Here is a 19666-nt window from a genome sequence, read left to right as displayed (position 1 = left end):
AGGTCCTCTCGTAACGGCAGTCGCCATGGGGCGTCTGCCACCAGGCGCACTAGGTCTGCATACCAGGGATGCTGGGGCTAATCTGGGGCAATCAGTATTACTGGGATCCCCTCGGCCTCCACTCAGGAGCAAACATGGTAACAGTTTCAGTGGAGGAAAGGCATAGATCAGCTGGTACTGATCCCACGGAGCCACCAGCATGTCTGATGAGTCTGCCCAAGGATCTCTTGTCCTGGACACGAATCTCTGCACCTTCTGATTGAGACAGGAGGCCAGAAGATCCATGTCTGGTGTGCCCAATCACAGGCACAGTAGCCTGAACACCTCCGGATGCAACGCCCATTCTGGCAACTTAGGTAATCCACCTGCCAGTTCTCCACTCCTGGGATGTAAATGGCCGATAGGGCCGATACATGTCACTCTGCCCACTGAAGGATGTGAGCGACCTCCCGTGCTGCGGCCGAGCTTCTTGTTCCTCCTTGGTGATTGACATATGCCACCGCCATGGTGTTTTCTGACTGGCTCCTGATCGGACGCCCTCGAAGTCTTATCGACCATGTGGAGAGGCATAGCCTAATCGCTCGCAGCTCGAGCACATTGATTGGCAGCTTGGGTCGACTTGGCCCTGGGTCGACTGAACTCCAAGTACCCCACCCCAGCCGGTTAGGCTGGCATCCGTTGTGATCACTGTCCACTGTAGCGGTAGCAACGACTTCCCAGACCGAAGTGCCAGGGACCTCAGCCACCAGAGCAGGGATAACAGAGATTTGTCCCATTTCGTCAAGATCTCCTTCTGCAAAACTCTTGTGAAACTGGGCATATGGTACTGTCTCAAAGGAGGCCACCATGAGTCCCAGGACTCTCATGCAGAAGCATAGCGACGCCCACCTGCGGTTCATCAGCAGTTTTACTATGGCTCAGAGTTTGCAGCTTGTCTGAAGGGAGAAAGACTCTCGCTTCCATGGAGTCCAGCAGTAGGCCTAGGTACTCCAAATGCAGAGTTGGTACAATCACCGACTTCTTTAGGTTTAAATAGCCACCCAAACTCCTGCAGGGTCTGCATTGTAAGCGCCACATCCTCCTGAGGCAGAAGACGCTCTCAGGAGGAGATTGTCTAGGTAACCCGCGATCGCGATCCCGCGTTGTCGCAGCATTGCCAAAACAGGAGTCAATGCCAAACCAAAGGGGAGAGCCAAACACTGGTAGTAGGCTTCCCCAACTGCAAATCGCAGAAATTTCTGATGCCGAAGGCATATGGGTGTGTGCAGGTACGCATCCAGAATGTCCAAAGATGCCAGGGAGTCCCCTTGATGGAGTGCAGAGACTGAGTGAACTGATTCCATTCTGAACCTCTGTACTTTTATAAAGTAATTGAGGGCTTTTAGGACCAAAATTTGACATACTCCTTCCTTTTTGGGGACTACAAACAGATTTGAGTAGAACCCCTGGAAACGTTCCGACTCCGGAACAGGTACCATCACCCCGCGACGCAGCAGGTCCCTCAACGCCCCCAATAGGGCCTCCCGGCGAACCGGGAGTAAGGGTATGCTGGAGGGGAATAATCTGTTTTGTGGCCAAGAGCGGAAACTATCTTGTAGCCTGAGGAAATCAGATCGCAGACCCATTGGTCGGACAGCTGAGAGGCCCCCTGGGCTGCAAACTCCCGAAGGCGATCCCCCACCCGTGTTGCAGGCAGGGGCAAACCTTCATGCGGTAGCACTTTTGCTCGCAGGCTTTTGTCCTTCCGAGGTCATCCTGTCGGGCTGGGGATGCTTAGCCAAAGCCCCGGGCAGGCGAAAAAGCCGTTTGTGAGCGGAAAAAGAGGGCCCTTGCAGCCTTCCTGGCCTGGGGGAGTAGTGTACTCTTACCACCTGTGGCATTTTTTATATCATCCAATGAGGCTCCAAAGAGCCGCTCGCCAAGGAAGGATAGATCTGTCAGGGCTTTTTTAGATGCCTGGTCAGCCGACCAGCATTTTAGCCAAATCAGGCGTCTCAGTACCACTGCTGACACTGAATCCCTGGATAACAGAGGGAGGGTATCCAGGGCCACGTCACAAACGTACTTAAGGCCTTGCACTAACTGGTCTGCTAGTTCCACGCAGACAGGAGAAGCCTGTTGCTCCCCCAATTTGCGGTGCAAAAGTTTTGCCCACTCAGTAAGTGTCTGTGATACAAGCGTGGATGCCAGTACTGGTCGTATTGCTGACCCCACAACCATAAGCAAGGAACGAGCCACTGCCTCTGCCTTCCTGTCCGTGGGATCCTTAACCACTTCGCGCTCCAGGGACGGCCTCGGCTTTCAGTGGTTAAATGTGAATGATGCCCAAGGCCACAGACATCATTTCAGATATCTGCATTTTCAGCCGGCGATTCCCTGCACCATAAGAATGATCATAGCGGCTGTTCCACCGCTTGATCATTCTTACGGGCGGAGGGAGGGGACATCCCCCCCCCCCCTCCCGCCGCCCTCCGGTGCTTCTACCAACTCACCGTTTCCATCGGTGAGTCGGTCACAGTATCCGCCGGCCCCCGGATGATACCATAGAGATTTCCGGTGGACCAGATGGTCCCCGGAGTCTCTATGATCGTTCGGAGGCTGGGCGCGATGTTATGACGTCACGCCGGGCCTGTGCATTCAAAATAACAGCGCCGATTTGGCTGGGAGGCCGTGATAGTTTTTTTTTTTTTTTTTTTTAGGCTTCCCAGCCTAGAGGTGAGATATGGGGTCTTATTGACCCCATATCTCACTGTAAATAGGTCCGATCGTGCCATATTCCTATTACAAGGGATGTTTACATTCCTTGTAATAAAAAAAAAAAATTGATTACTTTTATTCCTAAGTGTCAAACAAGTAAAATTAACAATAAAATAAAAAATAAAAAATTGAAGTGCCCCTGTCCCCGTGTGCTCGTACGCAGAAGCAAGTCCCGCCCACATATGAAAACTGTGTGCAAACCACACATGTGAGGTATCGCTGCGAACGTTAGAGCGAGAGCAATAATTCTAGCACTAGACCTCCTCTGTAACGCAAAACATATAACCAGTAAAAAAATTTAAAGTGTCGCCTATGGGGATTTTGAAATACCAAAGTTTGGCGCCATTCCATGAGCGCGTGCAATTTTGAAGCGTGACATGTTGGGTATCTATTTACTTGGCGTATCTTCATCTATCACATTATGCCAAAAAATTGGGCTAACTTTACGGGGTTTTTTTTAAGCATGAAACTTTTTTCTGAAAAAAAAAACACGTTCGGAAAATTGCTGCGCAAATACCGTGCGAGATAAAAAGTTGCAACAACCGCCATTGCATTCTCTAGGGTGTTTGCTAAAAAAAAAAACCATAATGTTTGGGGGTTCTATGTAATTTTCTAGCAAAAAATTATGAATTTTACATGTAGGAGAGAAATGTCAGAATTGGCCTGGATGCGAAGTGGTTAAAGGCGTCCCTTCTACCGGGATTGTGGTTACTTTGTTTAACTTGGATACTGGGGGGTCCACGACCGGAGGAGCCGACCACTTTTTGAGAAGGCTCTCCTCAAAGGGGTAACACACCGCCATGTATTTGGGGACCGAAAAGGTCCATTGCGGTTGACCCCATTCCTTGTATACGAACTTATTGAAATAAGTCAGATACGGGAATACCTTAGGTGTATGGGCTGGCTTACTGGACGCAAATGGGACCGCTACATCAGCAGAGGGATCTGCTAGCTCCTGAATTTTCAGGGTATCACGCACAGCTGTGATAAGTGCTCCAACAAGCGCTTTATCGCACACGGACCTGGATGGGGAATCATCCTCACTGTCCGAACAGTCCTTGTCAGCATCATCTGAAAAAACAGAACAGGGGTCACCAGCCTCAGCAGGGACCGAGTCTGCTTCAGAGCTCTCCCTGGAGGACGGGGTTGGGGGCAGGGGCAGTTTTTTACCACCTTTTCGCCCACGCACCGCCTCCATCTTTGCAACGAACTAATTAAGGACCGCCGACAAAGCGTCCAGAGGCACTGAGCGGTCTGCAGGCGAACCGGTTACAATTGCCTGGATTTCGGAGGAAGAAAGACCAGTTTCTGAAGCCATGCTGACCCTACCCTGTCTGCCACCTGTTGGGGACTTAGGAGGGTGGGACCAGCACTGTCCTAACTGCTGCTGGCTGAGGGGCTCCTCCCACAGGACTCACCACCCTGACCAAGTTCTGCGCCATCCAGCTAGGTGTGCCTGTGTCAGCTCCCAGATGCATAAGAGACCAAACCACGCTGTGCTGAGCTGTTCTGAATATCGCTAAAGCTAAGGCTTCAACAAAATGGCCGCCGAGCATCCAGTATAAAGGACATAATCACAGTGAAAATAGCAGCCGGACTACAGGAAAATGGAGAGAGCATGCTGTTCCCTGGTCACACCAAACACGGCCGCCAAGCACTGTATGCAATGAAGAACAGTGAAAAAACAGGCAGAGAAATGGAGGTAAAACAGCATTACAGCGATCAGCAGACACAGCCTCCAGGCACCTCAGGGGAGAGACCTACACACCTCCAGGGAACAGCTATCCAGTGCAGTCCCCCCCAGATGAGAGCCCCCCTGGGGAGCCTCTATCTATGGCACGCACACTGCTCAGCAGCCAATGCAGCATCCCCCACAGGGAAGAAGGGGGGAGGGAAGATGGGGACAGGGATATAAGAGGGAGGTGAGGGACCCCCGAATCGACCTCCCAGGGAATGCCCAGCTGCTCAGCCCCACCGAGGTAGGGAGAGCTGTACTTACCAGTCCTGAAGAGCAGGGAGACATTCCATCACAGACCCACTCTCTGATCAGTACGGGGTGGCTGCTGGCCAGGCACACTGAAGCAGACATCAGTAGCCCGTTCATATGTGTGCCCCGGGATATTACACCCACCCCCCCTGCCCCTGGAGCTGGGGGCATGTCGTGGCCGACCCAGCGTGGAGCTCTGGTCTGCACACGCTCGCTGGCCAGGCTGGGTAGACTACAAGGATGAGGGTATCCAGCCTGTCATCCAGCCGGCTGATAGCAGATCACATGATCTTTAATCTTGCGCAAAAAGCAAAACTTCTGCAGAAAAATCCACGGATCGACGGGCCCGCAGGGTTCCTAGGACCTTCTTCACTGGGCAGAAAAAAAACTGAGGCTGCAGTAGCAGGCTGAGGGGTTATTTAAGGGACTGCCCATTGGGCGGAACTAGAAACTTCTAATTTTATTATAACATTTTAACATGTTCTGCCTAGTACTCTCCTGAAGGTGGCACAACAACCCGATGGTCTAAGAAAGGAGCTGTGTCAGTCGATGAACGTAAGAAAAAAAATATATTTTTTTTCACTAGAACAATTGCTTTGGGATAGAAATTAAGGAGAAAAGATTGACTTTGGGTCACTGCTTTACAGCACTGTAACACTGTGTGATGAGGGCTTTACAGAAAACCCCAGAGTATTCAAGTTCTTGTGAAATACAGTGCAAGCATGAAGTATTCACAGCGCTTCACTTTTTCCACATTTTGTTAGTTACAGCCTTATTCCAAAATTGATTAAATTCATTGTTTTTCTTAAAAATCTACAAGCAATACGCCATAACAATGTGAAAGAACTTTGATAGAAATATTTGCAAATTTATAAAAAAAAAACAAAAAAAAAAAAAAAAAAAAAAACCACACACATTTACATTCACAGCCTTTGCCATGACACTCAAAATTGAGCTCATGTGAATCCCGTTTCCACTGATCATTGAGATGTTTCTGGCACTCTATTAGAGTCCACCTATGGGAAATTCAGTTGATAGGACATTTGGAAAGGCACACACCAGCCTAGAGCAAAAACCAAGCCATTGTCTGTAGACCTCTGAGACAGGATTATATCGAGGCCCTGATCGGGGGAAGGGTGCAAATACATTTCTGCAGCATTAAAGGTCCCAATGAGCACAGTGGCCTCCATCTTTAAATGGAAGAAGTTTGGAACCACCAGGACTCTTCCTAGAGCATATCGCCCGGTCAAACTGAGTGATCGAGGGAGAAGGGCCTTAATCAGGGAGGTGACCAAGAACCCGACTGTCATTCTGACAGAACTCCAGTGTTTCTCTGTGGAGAGAGGAGAACCTTCCAGAAGAAGCAGCACTTCACCAATCAGGCCTGTATGGTAGAGTGGCCAGATGGAAGGCACGCCTCCGTAAAAAAGGCACATGACATCCTGCCTGGAGCTTTCCAAAAGGCACTTTAAGCTCTTAGACCATGAGAAACAAAATTCTCTAGTCTGATGAAACAGATTGAAATCTTGCCTGAATGGCAAGCATGTCTGGAGGAAATCAGGCACTGCTAATCACCTGGCCAGGATTAAGGTATAGATTAATGCAGCAATGTACAGAGACATCCTTGATGAAACCCTGTTCCAGAGCGCTCTGGACCTCAGACTGGTGAGAAGGTTCATCTTCCAAAAGGACAACAACCCTAAGCACACAGCCAAGATAACAAAGGAGTGGCTACGGGACAACTCTGAACGTCCTTGAGTGGCCCAGCCAGAGCCCAGACTTGAACCCGATTAAACATCTCTGGGGAGATCTGAAAATGGTTGTGCACCGACACTCCCCATTTAACCTGATGGAGCCTGAGAGGTCATGAAAAGAAGAATGGAAGAAACTACCCAAAAATAGGTGTGCCAAGCTTGTAGCATCATACTCAAAAATACTTAAAGGTTGTAATTGGTGCCAAAGGTGCTTTAACAAAGTATTGAGCAAAGGCTGTGAATACTTATGTACATGGGATTTTGTTTTTTATTGTTAAAAAAAGCAACAATTTCAAACTTATTTCACATTGTCATTATAGGGCATTATTTTTAGAATTTTGAGGAAAATAATGAACTTGATCTATTTTGGAATAAGACTAACAAAATGTGGATAAAGTGAATCACTGGGAATACTTCCCAGATGCACTGTAGATGCACCCAATTTAGCTGTTATCAGTGAAAGGGTGGTCTGAATAGTTTATATATAGAATATTTTTGTAAAAAAATTAACCAGTCTCATAGTATATTATGGCCCATTAAGCCCTTATAGGGTCTCAGGGCTCATAACCCATACTTGCTTCCAAAGTAAAAAAACAAAACAAAAAAATAAGGTGAAAAAAATTTAACATACCACTAGATTCTAGTGTCTGTGGCCTGTTTTCATTGCACACCGTTATCACAGATTGGTCAACTACAGGAACAGATTCTGGAAAGCTCTGATATGACTCAATGTGTGGTGGAGTTGGAACAGGCTGCACATAGACCATGGAATGCCAAAAGCTCTGATGATAACACTAGGAATAAAAAATGAATGAGATGTGTGGTTATATAAATTATGGTTTCATCTGGAAGAAAAAAAAAAAAAAAAAAAAAAAAAAAAACAACAACAACAACACACACACTTGTTACCTGGTCAGTGCAACTCCAGTCAACTTCTAGATTCATGGCATTTTTATGCTTATTTTTTACTAGTAATGGCGGCGATCTGCGATATTTAGTGGGAGTGCAACATTACGGCAGAGAGATCAAACACTTGACACATTTTTGGGTCTATTGACATTTATATAGAGATCAGTGCTATACAAATGCACCGATTACTGTGTAAAATTTCACTGGCAGGGAAGGTGTTAACACTAGGGGCGATCAAGGGGTTAAATGCGTTTCCCGGGAAGGGTTTCTAACTGTGGGTGGATGGGACTGACTGCAGGAGGAGAGAGATCGCCGCTCCTAATCAATAGGAACAGCAGATCTGCCTCTCCTCCTGTCAGAATGGGGATCGGTCACTTTACATTGACAGATTCCCGTTTGGACTCTCTGTGGAGCAATCACGTGTGGCCGGCAGACATCGCGTCCGTGCGCCTCCCATCGCTCTTAAAGCTGTCGACGTCCACCTACGGTGATTCGCCAAGAGCAGCCAACCTGCCACAGTATGACAGTGGCAGGTCCTTAACCACTTGCCTACTGGGCACTTAAACCCCCCTCCTGCCCAGACCAATTTTCAGCTTTCGGTGCTCTCACATTTTGAATGACAATTACTCAGTCATGTAACACTGTACCCAAATTAATTTTTTGTCCTTTCCCACAAATAGAGCTTTCTTTTGGTGGCATTTGATCACCTCTGGGGTTTTTATTTTTTGCACTATAAAAATGAAAAAAAGACCGAAAATTTAGAAAAACACATTTGTTTCTGTGATAAAATTTTGCAAATTATTAATTTTTCTTCATAAATTTTGGCCAAAATTTATATTGCTACATATCTTTGGTAAAAACCCAAATTAGTGGCTATTATTTGGTCTTTGTGAAAGTTAGAGAGTCTACAAGCTGTGATGCAAATCATACAAAATTGATCACATCTGAGGTACTGGTGGCCCATCTAATTTCTTGCAACCCGAACAAGCCAGGAAAGTACAAATACCCCCCAAATGGCCCCTTTTTTTGAAAGTAGACATTCCAAGGTATTTAGTAAGAGGAATGGTGAACTTTGGCATGCGTATACCACAAATAATGCCCCAAAATAAATTCTGCTACTCCTCCTGAGTATTACGATACCACGTGTGGGACTTTTTCACAGCCTGGCCACAGAGAGGCCCAACATGCAGGGAGCACCATCGTGTTCTAGGAGCATAAATTAACTTGACTACCTATTACACTTTTGAAGGCCCTGGAGCACCAGGACAATGACACGCGACACAGACGTGGCACCGACATATGCCACCAATACGTGGCACTGATGACAGATGGCACTTATTCGTGGCACTGATGACATGCGGCGCTAATACGTGGCACTGATGACATGCGGCACTGATGACAGATGGCACTGATACCTGGCATTGATGACACGTGACACTGACAGGTGGCACCGACGACATGGCACTGATGACTGATGGCACTAATATCTGGCACTGATGACACGTGACACTGATGACAGATGGCACTGATACCTGGCATTGATGACACGTGACACTGACAGGTGGCACCGACGACATGGCACTGATGACTGATGGCACTAATATCTGGCACTGATGACACGTGACACTGATGACAGATGGCACTTATATGTGGCACTGGGGACAGATGGCACTGACAGGTGGCACTGGGGGCAGGTTGGCACTTTATTTTCATTTTTTTATTTTTTACACCAACCGCTGCAGCGGTTCATCTCTCCCTCCTCACACGCTGTGTGAGAGGAGGGGAGCCAGCAATGAGAGATGATCTCATGTTTACATATGAGATCACCTCTCATTGGACACACCGATCGCGCTGTAAACGACCGCTGTGATTGGCCGTTTACCGTGATCTGTGACTGGCTGTGTCCGAGGGACACGGCCAGCACAGAACTTCCCCTATGCACGCCCGCGGTGGCACGCAGAGGGGAAGTAAACAGGACGACGTCCAGGGACGCCCTCCCGGCAGTTAGCGTCCGCGCTGTATACTTCTTTTGGCTATAGCGCGGGCGCGAAGTGGTTAAGCGGTTAAAGGGTTTAAAGTTTATCTTTAACCACTTCAGCTCCGGAAGGTTTTACTGCCTTAATGACCAGGCCATTTTTGCTATTCGGTACTGTGTTATTTCAACTGGTAATTGCTCGTAATTTAATGCTGTACTCAAATGACATTTACATAGATTTTTTTTTTGTGATATTTGATGACCACTGGGTTTTATTTTTTTTTTGCGATATAAATGAAAAAACATAAAAAAATATATATTTTCTACTTTATCAAAAATATCCAATAAAATCAAATGCTGCCATAAATTTAGGCCAAAATGTATTCTGCTACATATCTTTGGGGAAAAAAATCCCAATGAGTGTAATTTATTTGAGTGAATGTTATAGTGTCTGCGAACTAGATTATATACAGTATACGGGGAAAAAATACGATTTTATTTTCTGGCTGCCCTGACATTTACTGAGGTGCTAAAATGCTAGGGCAGTACAAACACCCTCCAACTAATCTCTTTTTGAAAAGTAGACACCCCAAGGTATTTGCTGCGAGGTATATTGCGTGCAAGTAAGATAATTTTTGCCACAAGTATTTGAAAAATTGCATTTTGTTTTTTTTTAACACAAAGTTATCACTTTGAGATATTTCTCACACATACCATGAGTATATATGAAATTACGGAATTAGAAAATTGGCAATACTACAAAAAACAAATGGAAGTCCTTTTTATAATATTGCAGCAGCGCTTTTTTTCCCCCTCATTCAAATACAGATATCACTTCTCATGATCAATACGATGAGGTAAATAGCAGAAAAGCAGAGTCTATTGTGATTTGTACACAGCTTCCACCCACGATTCACCACGTGTGGTAAAAAACACCCCTTTTGGGGGTACACTAACCAGACCGTAAATAATATAGAGCAGTGATTCTCAACCAGGGTTCCTCCAAAGGTTGCTAGGGGTTCCTTCAGCATTGGGCAATTTCTGCCTCTCATACAAGTTCCCACTGACACCAGTGATCTTTTTAGCCATCTGTAAGGAGGTAATTCTTCCCAATGACCACAAGTGTAAGGACCATTCTTCCCACTGACCATCACACTATTGTATCATGAGTTGTAGATTTCTGATTTTTAGCAGGGGTTCCCCCAAGACCGGAGAACTATTTCAAGGGTTCCTCGGTGTTGAAAAGGTTGAGAAAGGCTGATATAGATCCTTGATATCTCTAGCTTAAAAACTCCACTTTCCACTGTTCGTCTCCAATCATCCACTAGGTGTCAGGATTGATTACCATAGGGCTCTGGGAATGCATAAAAAAAAATACAATGTCCACATAGCGTAATCCCGTTTAAGCAATTTTATTCAATTTTGCCCAAAACCCCCCTAGTACAAACATGCGTACCAAAATGTATACTATATATAGCATATAATAAAGTGCACTGTGCCTGTTTAGTAGAAATGTCCGCCGGAAAAGAGGGACTACCGTTCGTATAGAATCAGCCAGAATCTATTAACCTTCTTTTTCATAGAAGATTAATAGATTGGAATAGGAACAATGGTCTGGCTATCACTAGGCTGAGCTCCGGACCCTTGGGTGTAAGCCATCTGGTCCCGGTGACTTATTTATATTAAAGTTTTTCAAATCTATTTCTGATTCGGTCCTCTGTTAGCCATGAGGTTGCCTCCTGTGAGGCGTTATAAAAATTAACATTAGTCTTGGTTACCGTGTCGCCCTTCCCCCGTTTCCTTTGTGAAACTGAGAATATATTCAAAAACTTTGCCTTCTTTCTGTTTGTGGCCAAATACCCTTCATCATCCTTTGTGGGGCCAATATGTTCTGGCCTTGCTTTAACATTTATATACTTAACCACTTACGGACCCCGCCCATGTACATATACTGCAGCAGGACGGCACAGCTGTGCAAAATCTCATACAGGTACGTGATTCGTGCCTGCGGCTAGGGGGCATGTGCGCGCCCGGCGTCAATCAGATTTGATTCAGAACTGATCAATCATCCAGTCCAGGCCAATAATTTATGGCTTCTACCTGCTGATCAGTTTGGACCAATGGAAGAACCTCCTGTGCCTGTGTAATGTAAACACGGGCACAGGAAATTATGTAATCTTCCCTCCTGGAGCCCTTTTCAGTTCCAGCGTTCTAGGAGAGAGTAGTCATCAGGTCCAGGAGAGCATCAACAGTGGATTACACAAGCATTACACTGACACTAGTACACTTGGGCACATCTTTCACCCTCTGATCCCCCCCCCCCCCACCCCAGTTAACCCTTTCACTCACTGTCAGTCTCATCAAGTACAGTGTATAGATTTTTTTTACTGATCACTGTATTGGTGTCATTTGTGACGCTAAACAGTGCTAGGGGCAGTTAGAGGTAGTTAGCGTCAGTCCCAGATAGGTTCAGAAGTTAGATATATTTAGAAAACTTCTACCTTCTATTAATAGTAAAAAGGCAAGGACAGAACACAAAAGGCCCCATGAAGGACGAGAAAGGGAAGGCGGTTACAATTGTCAAGGAGAAGGCAGCTGTGCTAAATGCTTTCTTCTCTTCAGTCTTCACACAGGAAGATAAGGGGTATACCAACCACGGCAGTATTATTAGTAACATCACAGGATCTATCCTTGCTGCCAACAGAGGCTGAAATCTGGAAAGGATTAGAGAACCTTTAAAATAAATAAATCAATCACTGGCACCAGATGGCTTACACCCAAGAGTCCTTAAAGAACTTGGGTTATAGCCAGACCGCTATTCCTAATCTTCATGGACAGCTTACCGACAGGATTGATACCAGTTGATTGGAGAAAAGCCCACGTGGTAGCAATATTCAGAAAAGGGCAGAGATCTATTCCTGGGAACTATAGGCCTGTCAGTCCAACGTCGGTAGTTTGCAAACTATTTGAGGAGATAAGGGACCATCTCCAAGAATTGCTAATGAAAACAGTAAAACTAGCTGTAAACCTTTGCCGATTACTAAAGGTTACTCTTGCCAAACCAGTCTATTAACATTCTATGGCGAAGTGAGCTCCCATCTGGACGAAGGTAGACCAGTGGATGTGGTGTATCTGTGGGTTACTGTATCAAATGTTTTTGCAAAATCCAAACGTTTTATCTACAAGCGGAGGTCTGTAGGCATGGACCACAGTATGTACCTGGATGGAAAACTGGCTATGGGGGTGTGTCCAAATGGCTGTGATAAATAACATACTCAGAATTGGTCCAGATTGGTTAGTGGGGTACCCCAGGGCTTTGTCCTGGGACCTATTTATAAAGGATGTGATACATCACTCAATCTCAGCGTTGCTGATGACACAAAAATATGCAGGGCAATGTAAAACACAGCAGGATAGAGACACTTTACAAGAGGACCCGAATAAATTAATGGAGTGTGCTACTACATGGCAAATTTAAAAAATTTATAAAATGTAAGGTGAAGCACTTAGGGGTAAAAATATAAACACAAGTTACTCTTTAGGGAGAGAATCTCTAGGGGCTTCCAGGATGGAGAAGGATCTAGGGGTCCCAGAAGAAGAGACTACGTAATAGCATGCAAAGTCAAGCTGCAGTTTCCAAAGCCAACAAAATATTAGCATGCATTAAAAAGATAATTTACTCCTGGGATAAAACGATTATTTTGCCACTTTATAAAACTTTGGCTTGGCAGAATCTGGAGTATTCCGTCCAGTTCTGGTCACCAATCCTCAAAAATAATGTGCTGGAGCAAGTCCAGGGCAACTAAATGAATATGGGGACTGGAGGACCTCACTTATGAGGAATGACAAGTGCTGAATTTATTCTCCCTGGAGAAGAGATGCTTGAGCGGAGATATGATTGCGATGTACAAATATCTCAATGGTGCTCCCAGCATAAGTATGAAACTTTTCAGTTCCAAGGAGTGTAAGATGACACAGGGCCACATGAGACCGGAAGAGAAGCGGTTTAACCTTAAGCTGCTTAGGTCAGGGCTGTAAGGATGTGGAACTCTCTTCCACAATCAATGGTATCAGGAGGAAATATGGATAGTTTTTTCTTCTATGGTGCAACTTTCAGAAGCTTTGCAGAACGTCTGTGCGATCCGCATAATTGAGATATTTTGCAATTATAGGCCTGGAGCGATTCTGTTTGGTCGATGGGGCTCCGATCCGATAAGCTCTTTCCACCGTGCATTTGCGGTGTAGACCGAGAGCTTCCAGGAGTGCCGAGGTGCAGATATCTAGTAGCGATCCATGTTTGAATGACTCGGGGAGTCAGATTATCTGGAGATTGTTCCTTCTGGAACGATTCTCCAGATCTTCCATTCATTCGTGCAAAAGCTGCTGGGCCTGAGTGAATTTTTCCAATGGTCGCATTCATGTCGTATTGGTCATCTTTAAGTGAGGATATATGCTGTTCAGTTTCTGTTACTCTCTGGGCGTGATCACCAAGCTCTTTGCGGAGCTGTGTTATGCCTGCTGACACTGCCCTGTCCACTGCAGCTGTGATAATGGGGGATAGCAGGGCTGCCACAGCATGAGCCAGTTGCTCATATGCGGGTGGCGAGACTTGGGCGCCCGAGTCAATTGCCTCCATATGCACATTGCCTGAACCGCTGTCAGTCATATGCCTTATCCATGTATAAAATAACATGTAATAAATTTTTTCACTGAACGGACATTTTAAACACAGTGATTGAGTCCTGTGAATCTGTTCCTGCAGCTGCAGTATTAACTTTGTTTTAGAGTTCCAAATCAGAAATTAGTCATAACAATAAGGTTCAATACAAAAAATAAAAGGTAGTGTCAAATGTATATACAAAAGCCATAAAACTATTTTTAAAGCTCCTCTGTGCTCACATGTATTTACATGTAAGCACACCCCGCAGGCATATGTAAATGGGGATTGCACTACACATAAGGTATCACCACGAATGTCAGATTGAGTAAATTCCAGCATCAGTTCCAACTTTTAAAGCATCACCTATGGATAATTTAATATACTGTAGTTTGTTGCCATTTCACTGGCCTGTGAAATTTTAAGTATGACTTGTTGGGTATCTACTTGGCATAACATGATTATATTTGGGTTTTCCAAATAGGTTTCTAGCAAAAAAATTCAGCTTTTTACATGTATAAAACATATATGTCAAAATAGCCTGGACTAAAGGTGCCCTGGAAGAGGTCAATTCTGACAAAGCACGCAAGACATAGCTATGTACTGTGATGTCATCACATACCCAGAAGTATGATTTGGGGTTTGAGAACAGTTTTGTATAAAGGGCTGATATTTACACTATGTGGAGTGTCCAGTCTCCTTTTAATTCATGTGAAGCTGATTGAAGGGGAATGTGAATAGTAGTTTATCTTGCCAGTGATTGATCTACTACATGGAAGCCTGAGCCTTGCCCGGCAGCAGTTATTCTCTCTCGCAATATAGGACTTCTGTAATTTGAGAGTCCTACTGTATTTCTGGTAAGCCCCTTGCTGTGTCTTTAAAGAGGAGGGCCGGTTTAAAAAAAAAAAAAAAAAATTAAAAGTCAGCAGCTGCAAACACTGAAGCTGCTGACTTAATAAGCAGAATTACCTGTCCAGGGCGCCCGTGATGTCAGCCGCCGGAGGCTGACCCGTCCCTTGGCTCTTGGGTCCCGGCGCCACTGCCCGTTTCCTACTGCGCATGCACGAGTCGCGCAGCGCTTTGTGAATGGGACGCGCTGTGTTCTGGGACACACAGTTCCCAGAACACAGCGTGACCCATTACCCAGAAGACAACGCGACGAGGAGAGAATAAAGAAGATCTCCGCAGAGGAGGAAGAGGCAGATTAGGATGATGTGCCTAGCAACAGCCATTTCTGGTAAGTAAAAAAAAAATGTTTTCATTTTTTTCTAATTTTTAATGCATTTTTTTTTTTTCAGGGTGGCCCTCCACTTTAAGGCAGAAATACACTTGGAGTGGGATTCGCAGCGTCACCTTTGGATCTGGACTTTTGTATGCACTACTGTGATCTTTGTAAATATTATGGTTTTTACTTTAAAAAATAAAAATAAAAAATGATTTATGTCAGCCACATGGCAGCAATATCATATTGTCAAGAGCAACAAACGTAGTACAATTCTGGAACATAAGATTGTAGTTATAAAAATACAGGCATTAAGATAAAAAGGCCTAAATTTAATACCCAGAACCATTCATTGGAACCCAAAAATGCATGGGAGCGCAGATTGCGATTCTTGGTATAGCTGCAGAACGCGTTACACAAGTCATTTGTAAGGTACTCCTGATGGGTGCTGAATACCATTGGTCATCAATATCACAGCAATAAAGATCATATAATGAGTACTGAAAGGAGACAACAAGGGGTCAGAGAAAGAATAAAAAAAGAAAGAATAAAGAAGACAGAGACCTAGGTTGCAGAGGAGGTTGGTGTAATAGAAGACGAGTCCCACCTTTGTAACCCCCCCCCCCCCCCCGAGTTTCAGACAAGGGTACATGTACATACAGTTAGGGCCATAAATATTTGGACAGTGACACAATTTTCGCAAGTTGGGCTCTGCATGCCACCGCATTGGATTTGAAATGAAACCTCTACAACAGAATTAAAGTGCAGATTGTAACGTTTAATTTGAAGGGTTGAACAAAAATACCTGATAGAAAATGTAGGAATTGTACACATTTCTTTACAAACACTCCACATTTTAGGAGCTCAAAAGTAATTGGACAAATAAACCTAACCCAAACAAAATATTTATTTATTCAATATTTTGTTGCAAATCCTTTGGAGGCAATCATTGCCTTAAAGAGGAAGTAAACCCTAATGGGTTTACTTCCTCTTTTTTTCCCTGCAAAGGTAAAGCATAATGGACTACTATGCATCGCATAGTAGCTCATTATGTGTCACTTACCTGACACAGGAGCCAGCGAAGTCGCCGCTGTCCCCTGTAGTCCGCCGCATCCATCTTGCTGGTGGCGTCTCGCAGCTCCGACGAATCACAGCGGCGAAGCCGTGATGACGTCACTCCCGTGCATGTGCACGGGAGTCGCGTCTCGCAGCTCCGCCGCTGCCATTCGGCGAAGCCGCGATGACGTCACTCCCGCGCATGCGCACGGGAGTCAACAAATTAGGCAAATCCATTCTTGGACTTGCAGCATTTAGTGCGCCTGCGCGCCGCTGTCTACGGCGCATGCGCCGTAGACAGCGGTGCCCATTTTCGGGCAAATATCTCCTAAACCATATAGGTTTAGGAGATATTGCTTGGACCTACAGGTAAGCCTTAATCTAGGCTTACCTGTAGGTCAAAGTGGTTTGAAAGGGTTTACTTCCTCTAAGTCTGGAACCCATGGACATCACCAAACGCTGGGTTTCCTCCTTCTTAATGCTTTGCCAGGCCTTTCCAGCCGCAGCCTTCAGGTCTTGCTTGTTTGTGGGTCTTTCCGTCTTAAGTCTGGATTTGAGCAAGTGAAATGCATGCTCAATTGGGTTAAGATCTGGTGATTGACTTGGCCATTGCAGAATGTTCCACTTTTTTGCACTCATGAACTCCTGGGTAGCTTTGGCTGTATGCTTGGGGTCATTGTCCATCTGTACTATGAAGCGCCGTCCGATCAACTTTGCACCATTTGGCTGAATCTGGGCTGAAAGTATATCCCGGTACACTTCAGAATTCATCCGGCTACTCTTGTCTGCTGTTATGTCATCAATAAACACAAGTGACCCAGTGCCATTGAAAGCCATTCATGCCCATGCCATCACGTTGCCTCCACCATGTTTTACAGAGGATGTGGTGTGCCTTGGATCATGTGCCGTTGCCTTTCTTCTCCAAACTTTTTTCTTCCCATCATTCTGGTACAAGTTGATCTTTGTCTCATCTGTCCGTAGAATACTTTTCCAGAACTGAGCTGGCTTCTTGAGGTGTTTTTGGGCAAATTTAACTCTGGCCTGTCTATTTTTGGAATTGAATGGTTTGCATCTACATGTGAACCCTTTGTATTTACTTTCATGGAGTCTTCTCTTTACTGTTGACTTAGAGACAGATACACCTACTTCCCTGAGAGTGTTTTGGACTTCAGTTGATGTTGTGAACGGGTTCTTCTTCACCAAAGAAAGTATGCGGCGATCATCCACCACTGTTGTCTTCCGTGGACGCCCAGCCCTTTTTGAGTTCCCAAGCTCACCAGTCAATTCCTTTTTTCTCAGAATGTACCCGACTGTTGATTTTGCTACTCCAAGCATGTCTGCCATCTCTCTGATGGATTTTTTCTTTTTTTTCAGCCTCAGGATGTTCTGCTTCACCTCAATTGAGAGTTCCTTTGACCGCATGTTGTCTGGTCACAGCAACAGCTTCCAAATGCAAAACCACACACCTGGAATCAACCCCAGACCTTTTAACTACTTCATTGATTACAGGTTAACGAGGGAGATGCCTTCAGAGTTAATTGCAGCCCTTAGAGTCCATTGTCCAATTACTTTTGGTCCCTTGAAAAAGAGGAGGCTATGCATTACAGAGCTATGATTCCTAAACCCTTTCTCAGATTTGGATGTGGAAACTCTCATATTGCAGCTGGGAGTGTGCACTTTCAGCCCATATTATATATATAATTGTATTTCTGAACATGTTTTTGTAAACAGCTAAAATAACAAAACTTGTGTCACTGTCCAAATATTTATGGCCCTAACTGTAGGTCGTCCAAAGCTTCCAGGTCTGGTCAAATTGCTTACTTTGAACGTTAATAATCCCTGCGATCTTTTCATATACCATGATCCAAGAGATTTTGTGTTTCAATCGTCTAAACTATAGTTAGGGTGTCTTCCATGCTCCAGCTATAATAAGCTTAGCTGCTAGCAGAAGAAAGAAAATTAGGCATTTCAGTGGATATGGCCATTCCGGAGGCAAGTCATTAAGTAAAGCTAGATTGGTCTGTTGCTTAAAAGAAAGCCCTGTTATTTTCCAGAGCATCAAAAACACTCTGATCCAGAAGATCCCGCTTTTGGGATGTTCCCACCAAATGTGAAGCATGGAGCCTCGCAAATTATAGCCCCGACGCATTCCGTGGTGGCTGTGTTATACATCCTGGCCAGGCCCACAGGGTCTAGATACCATTTGGTCAGTACTTTTAGACTGGCTTCTATAAAAGAAATGTTCAGGATGCCTTTGTAGGAAATTTGAAGTCTGGAGCATCAAGACTCTAGGTCCTCAGCAAAGTCAAAATCCCTCTCCCAGGCTAGCCTGTATGGTGGATTAAGGTGGATTGAGCAGCAACTCGTATAACACAGAAATACCCCCTCTATAGCCATGATTTTATGTGCACCACTGATCATATGCCATTAAAGCAGGAGGATCCCAGAAGGCCATATTGACTAAAAAATGGGCCATTTGATAAAAACAGAACCGTTCTGTTGGAGCCATCTCCAGGCCCGAGGAACAATGGGAGAGTAAAGGGACCGCTTTGAAGTAAAAAAAAGTGACCGATGGGATATAGGCCAGTAGCCATCCACCACCTGATTGCCCTAATGTCCATACCGGGAGAAAAATCTGGGTTATGAAATACATGAGCTAGAGGGGTAAATGTGGAGGTCAGCAAAAGACTAGAATGTAATTGATCCTATATAGCAAAAGAATGGGATAGCATGGGCAAATGGATTAAGGGTCTTTCTTTGAGAGGGTGCCACAGGAGGAAATCAATTGTGACGAAATAGCATGACGTTCCATTAAAACTCAGCGTGGTCTCTTGTGGCAAGAGTAAACAGTAGCATTATTTACGCAGTCTTATAGTAGGTGTAGAAATCAGGAACCAAGATCCCATCTTGATCAAGGAGCAAAGTGGAGGGAGTGAATCTATGGCCTTTAGTGCCCCATATAAATTTTAGCACTTTAGCCTGAAAGCGAAAAAAAGGTCCGCCCTAGAGACCCTTACCGTTAAAGACCTAAATAAATATAAAAGTTTAGGCAAAAGGGTCATTTTGATTGCATGACTTGTACTTAGCCATGTGAGATCATACAGGGCCTAACTACAAAGTAGTTCTAGGCACCTAAAACAGGAAGGATAACATGACAACCTCATGACAATGAGTATGAAGGAGATTAATCCTCAATTATGGAAGAGATACCTTGTGCCATTGAAAGTGGAGTGTAGCAAACAATGTTCATTGCACAAGATTTTGTCTTGTTCACGCGGAGCCCAGAGATCTTACCAAAGTCATGTAGAGTCTGAGGAATGTTCGGGAGCAAGGTACGGGGACGTAATAG

The 19666-nt window shown here is 45.0% G+C and overlaps 1 protein-coding gene across 1 annotated transcript in view; it reads right to left on the bottom strand.

Moving 5' to 3' along the window:
- ALG13 (ALG13 UDP-N-acetylglucosaminyltransferase subunit) overlaps positions 1-19666 on the bottom strand; it is a 273986-nt gene that overhangs the window by 23416 nt on the left and 230904 nt on the right. The window contains exon 29 of the mRNA XM_077485629.1: positions 7130-7292. Coding sequence (XP_077341755.1) covers positions 7130-7292 — 163 coding nt within the window. The remainder of the gene's footprint in view (positions 1-7129; positions 7293-19666) is intronic.

Source organism: Lithobates pipiens, unplaced genomic scaffold (assembly GCF_037356315.1).
Source record: "Lithobates pipiens isolate NorthernLeopardFrog02 unplaced genomic scaffold, aLitPip1_a1.2 Scaffold_1, whole genome shotgun sequence".
Classification (NCBI taxonomy): Eukaryota; Metazoa; Chordata; class Amphibia; order Anura; family Ranidae; genus Lithobates; species Lithobates pipiens.
The sequence above is the reverse complement of the archived record's forward strand: the minus strand, read 5'-3'. Positions and strand labels throughout refer to the sequence as shown.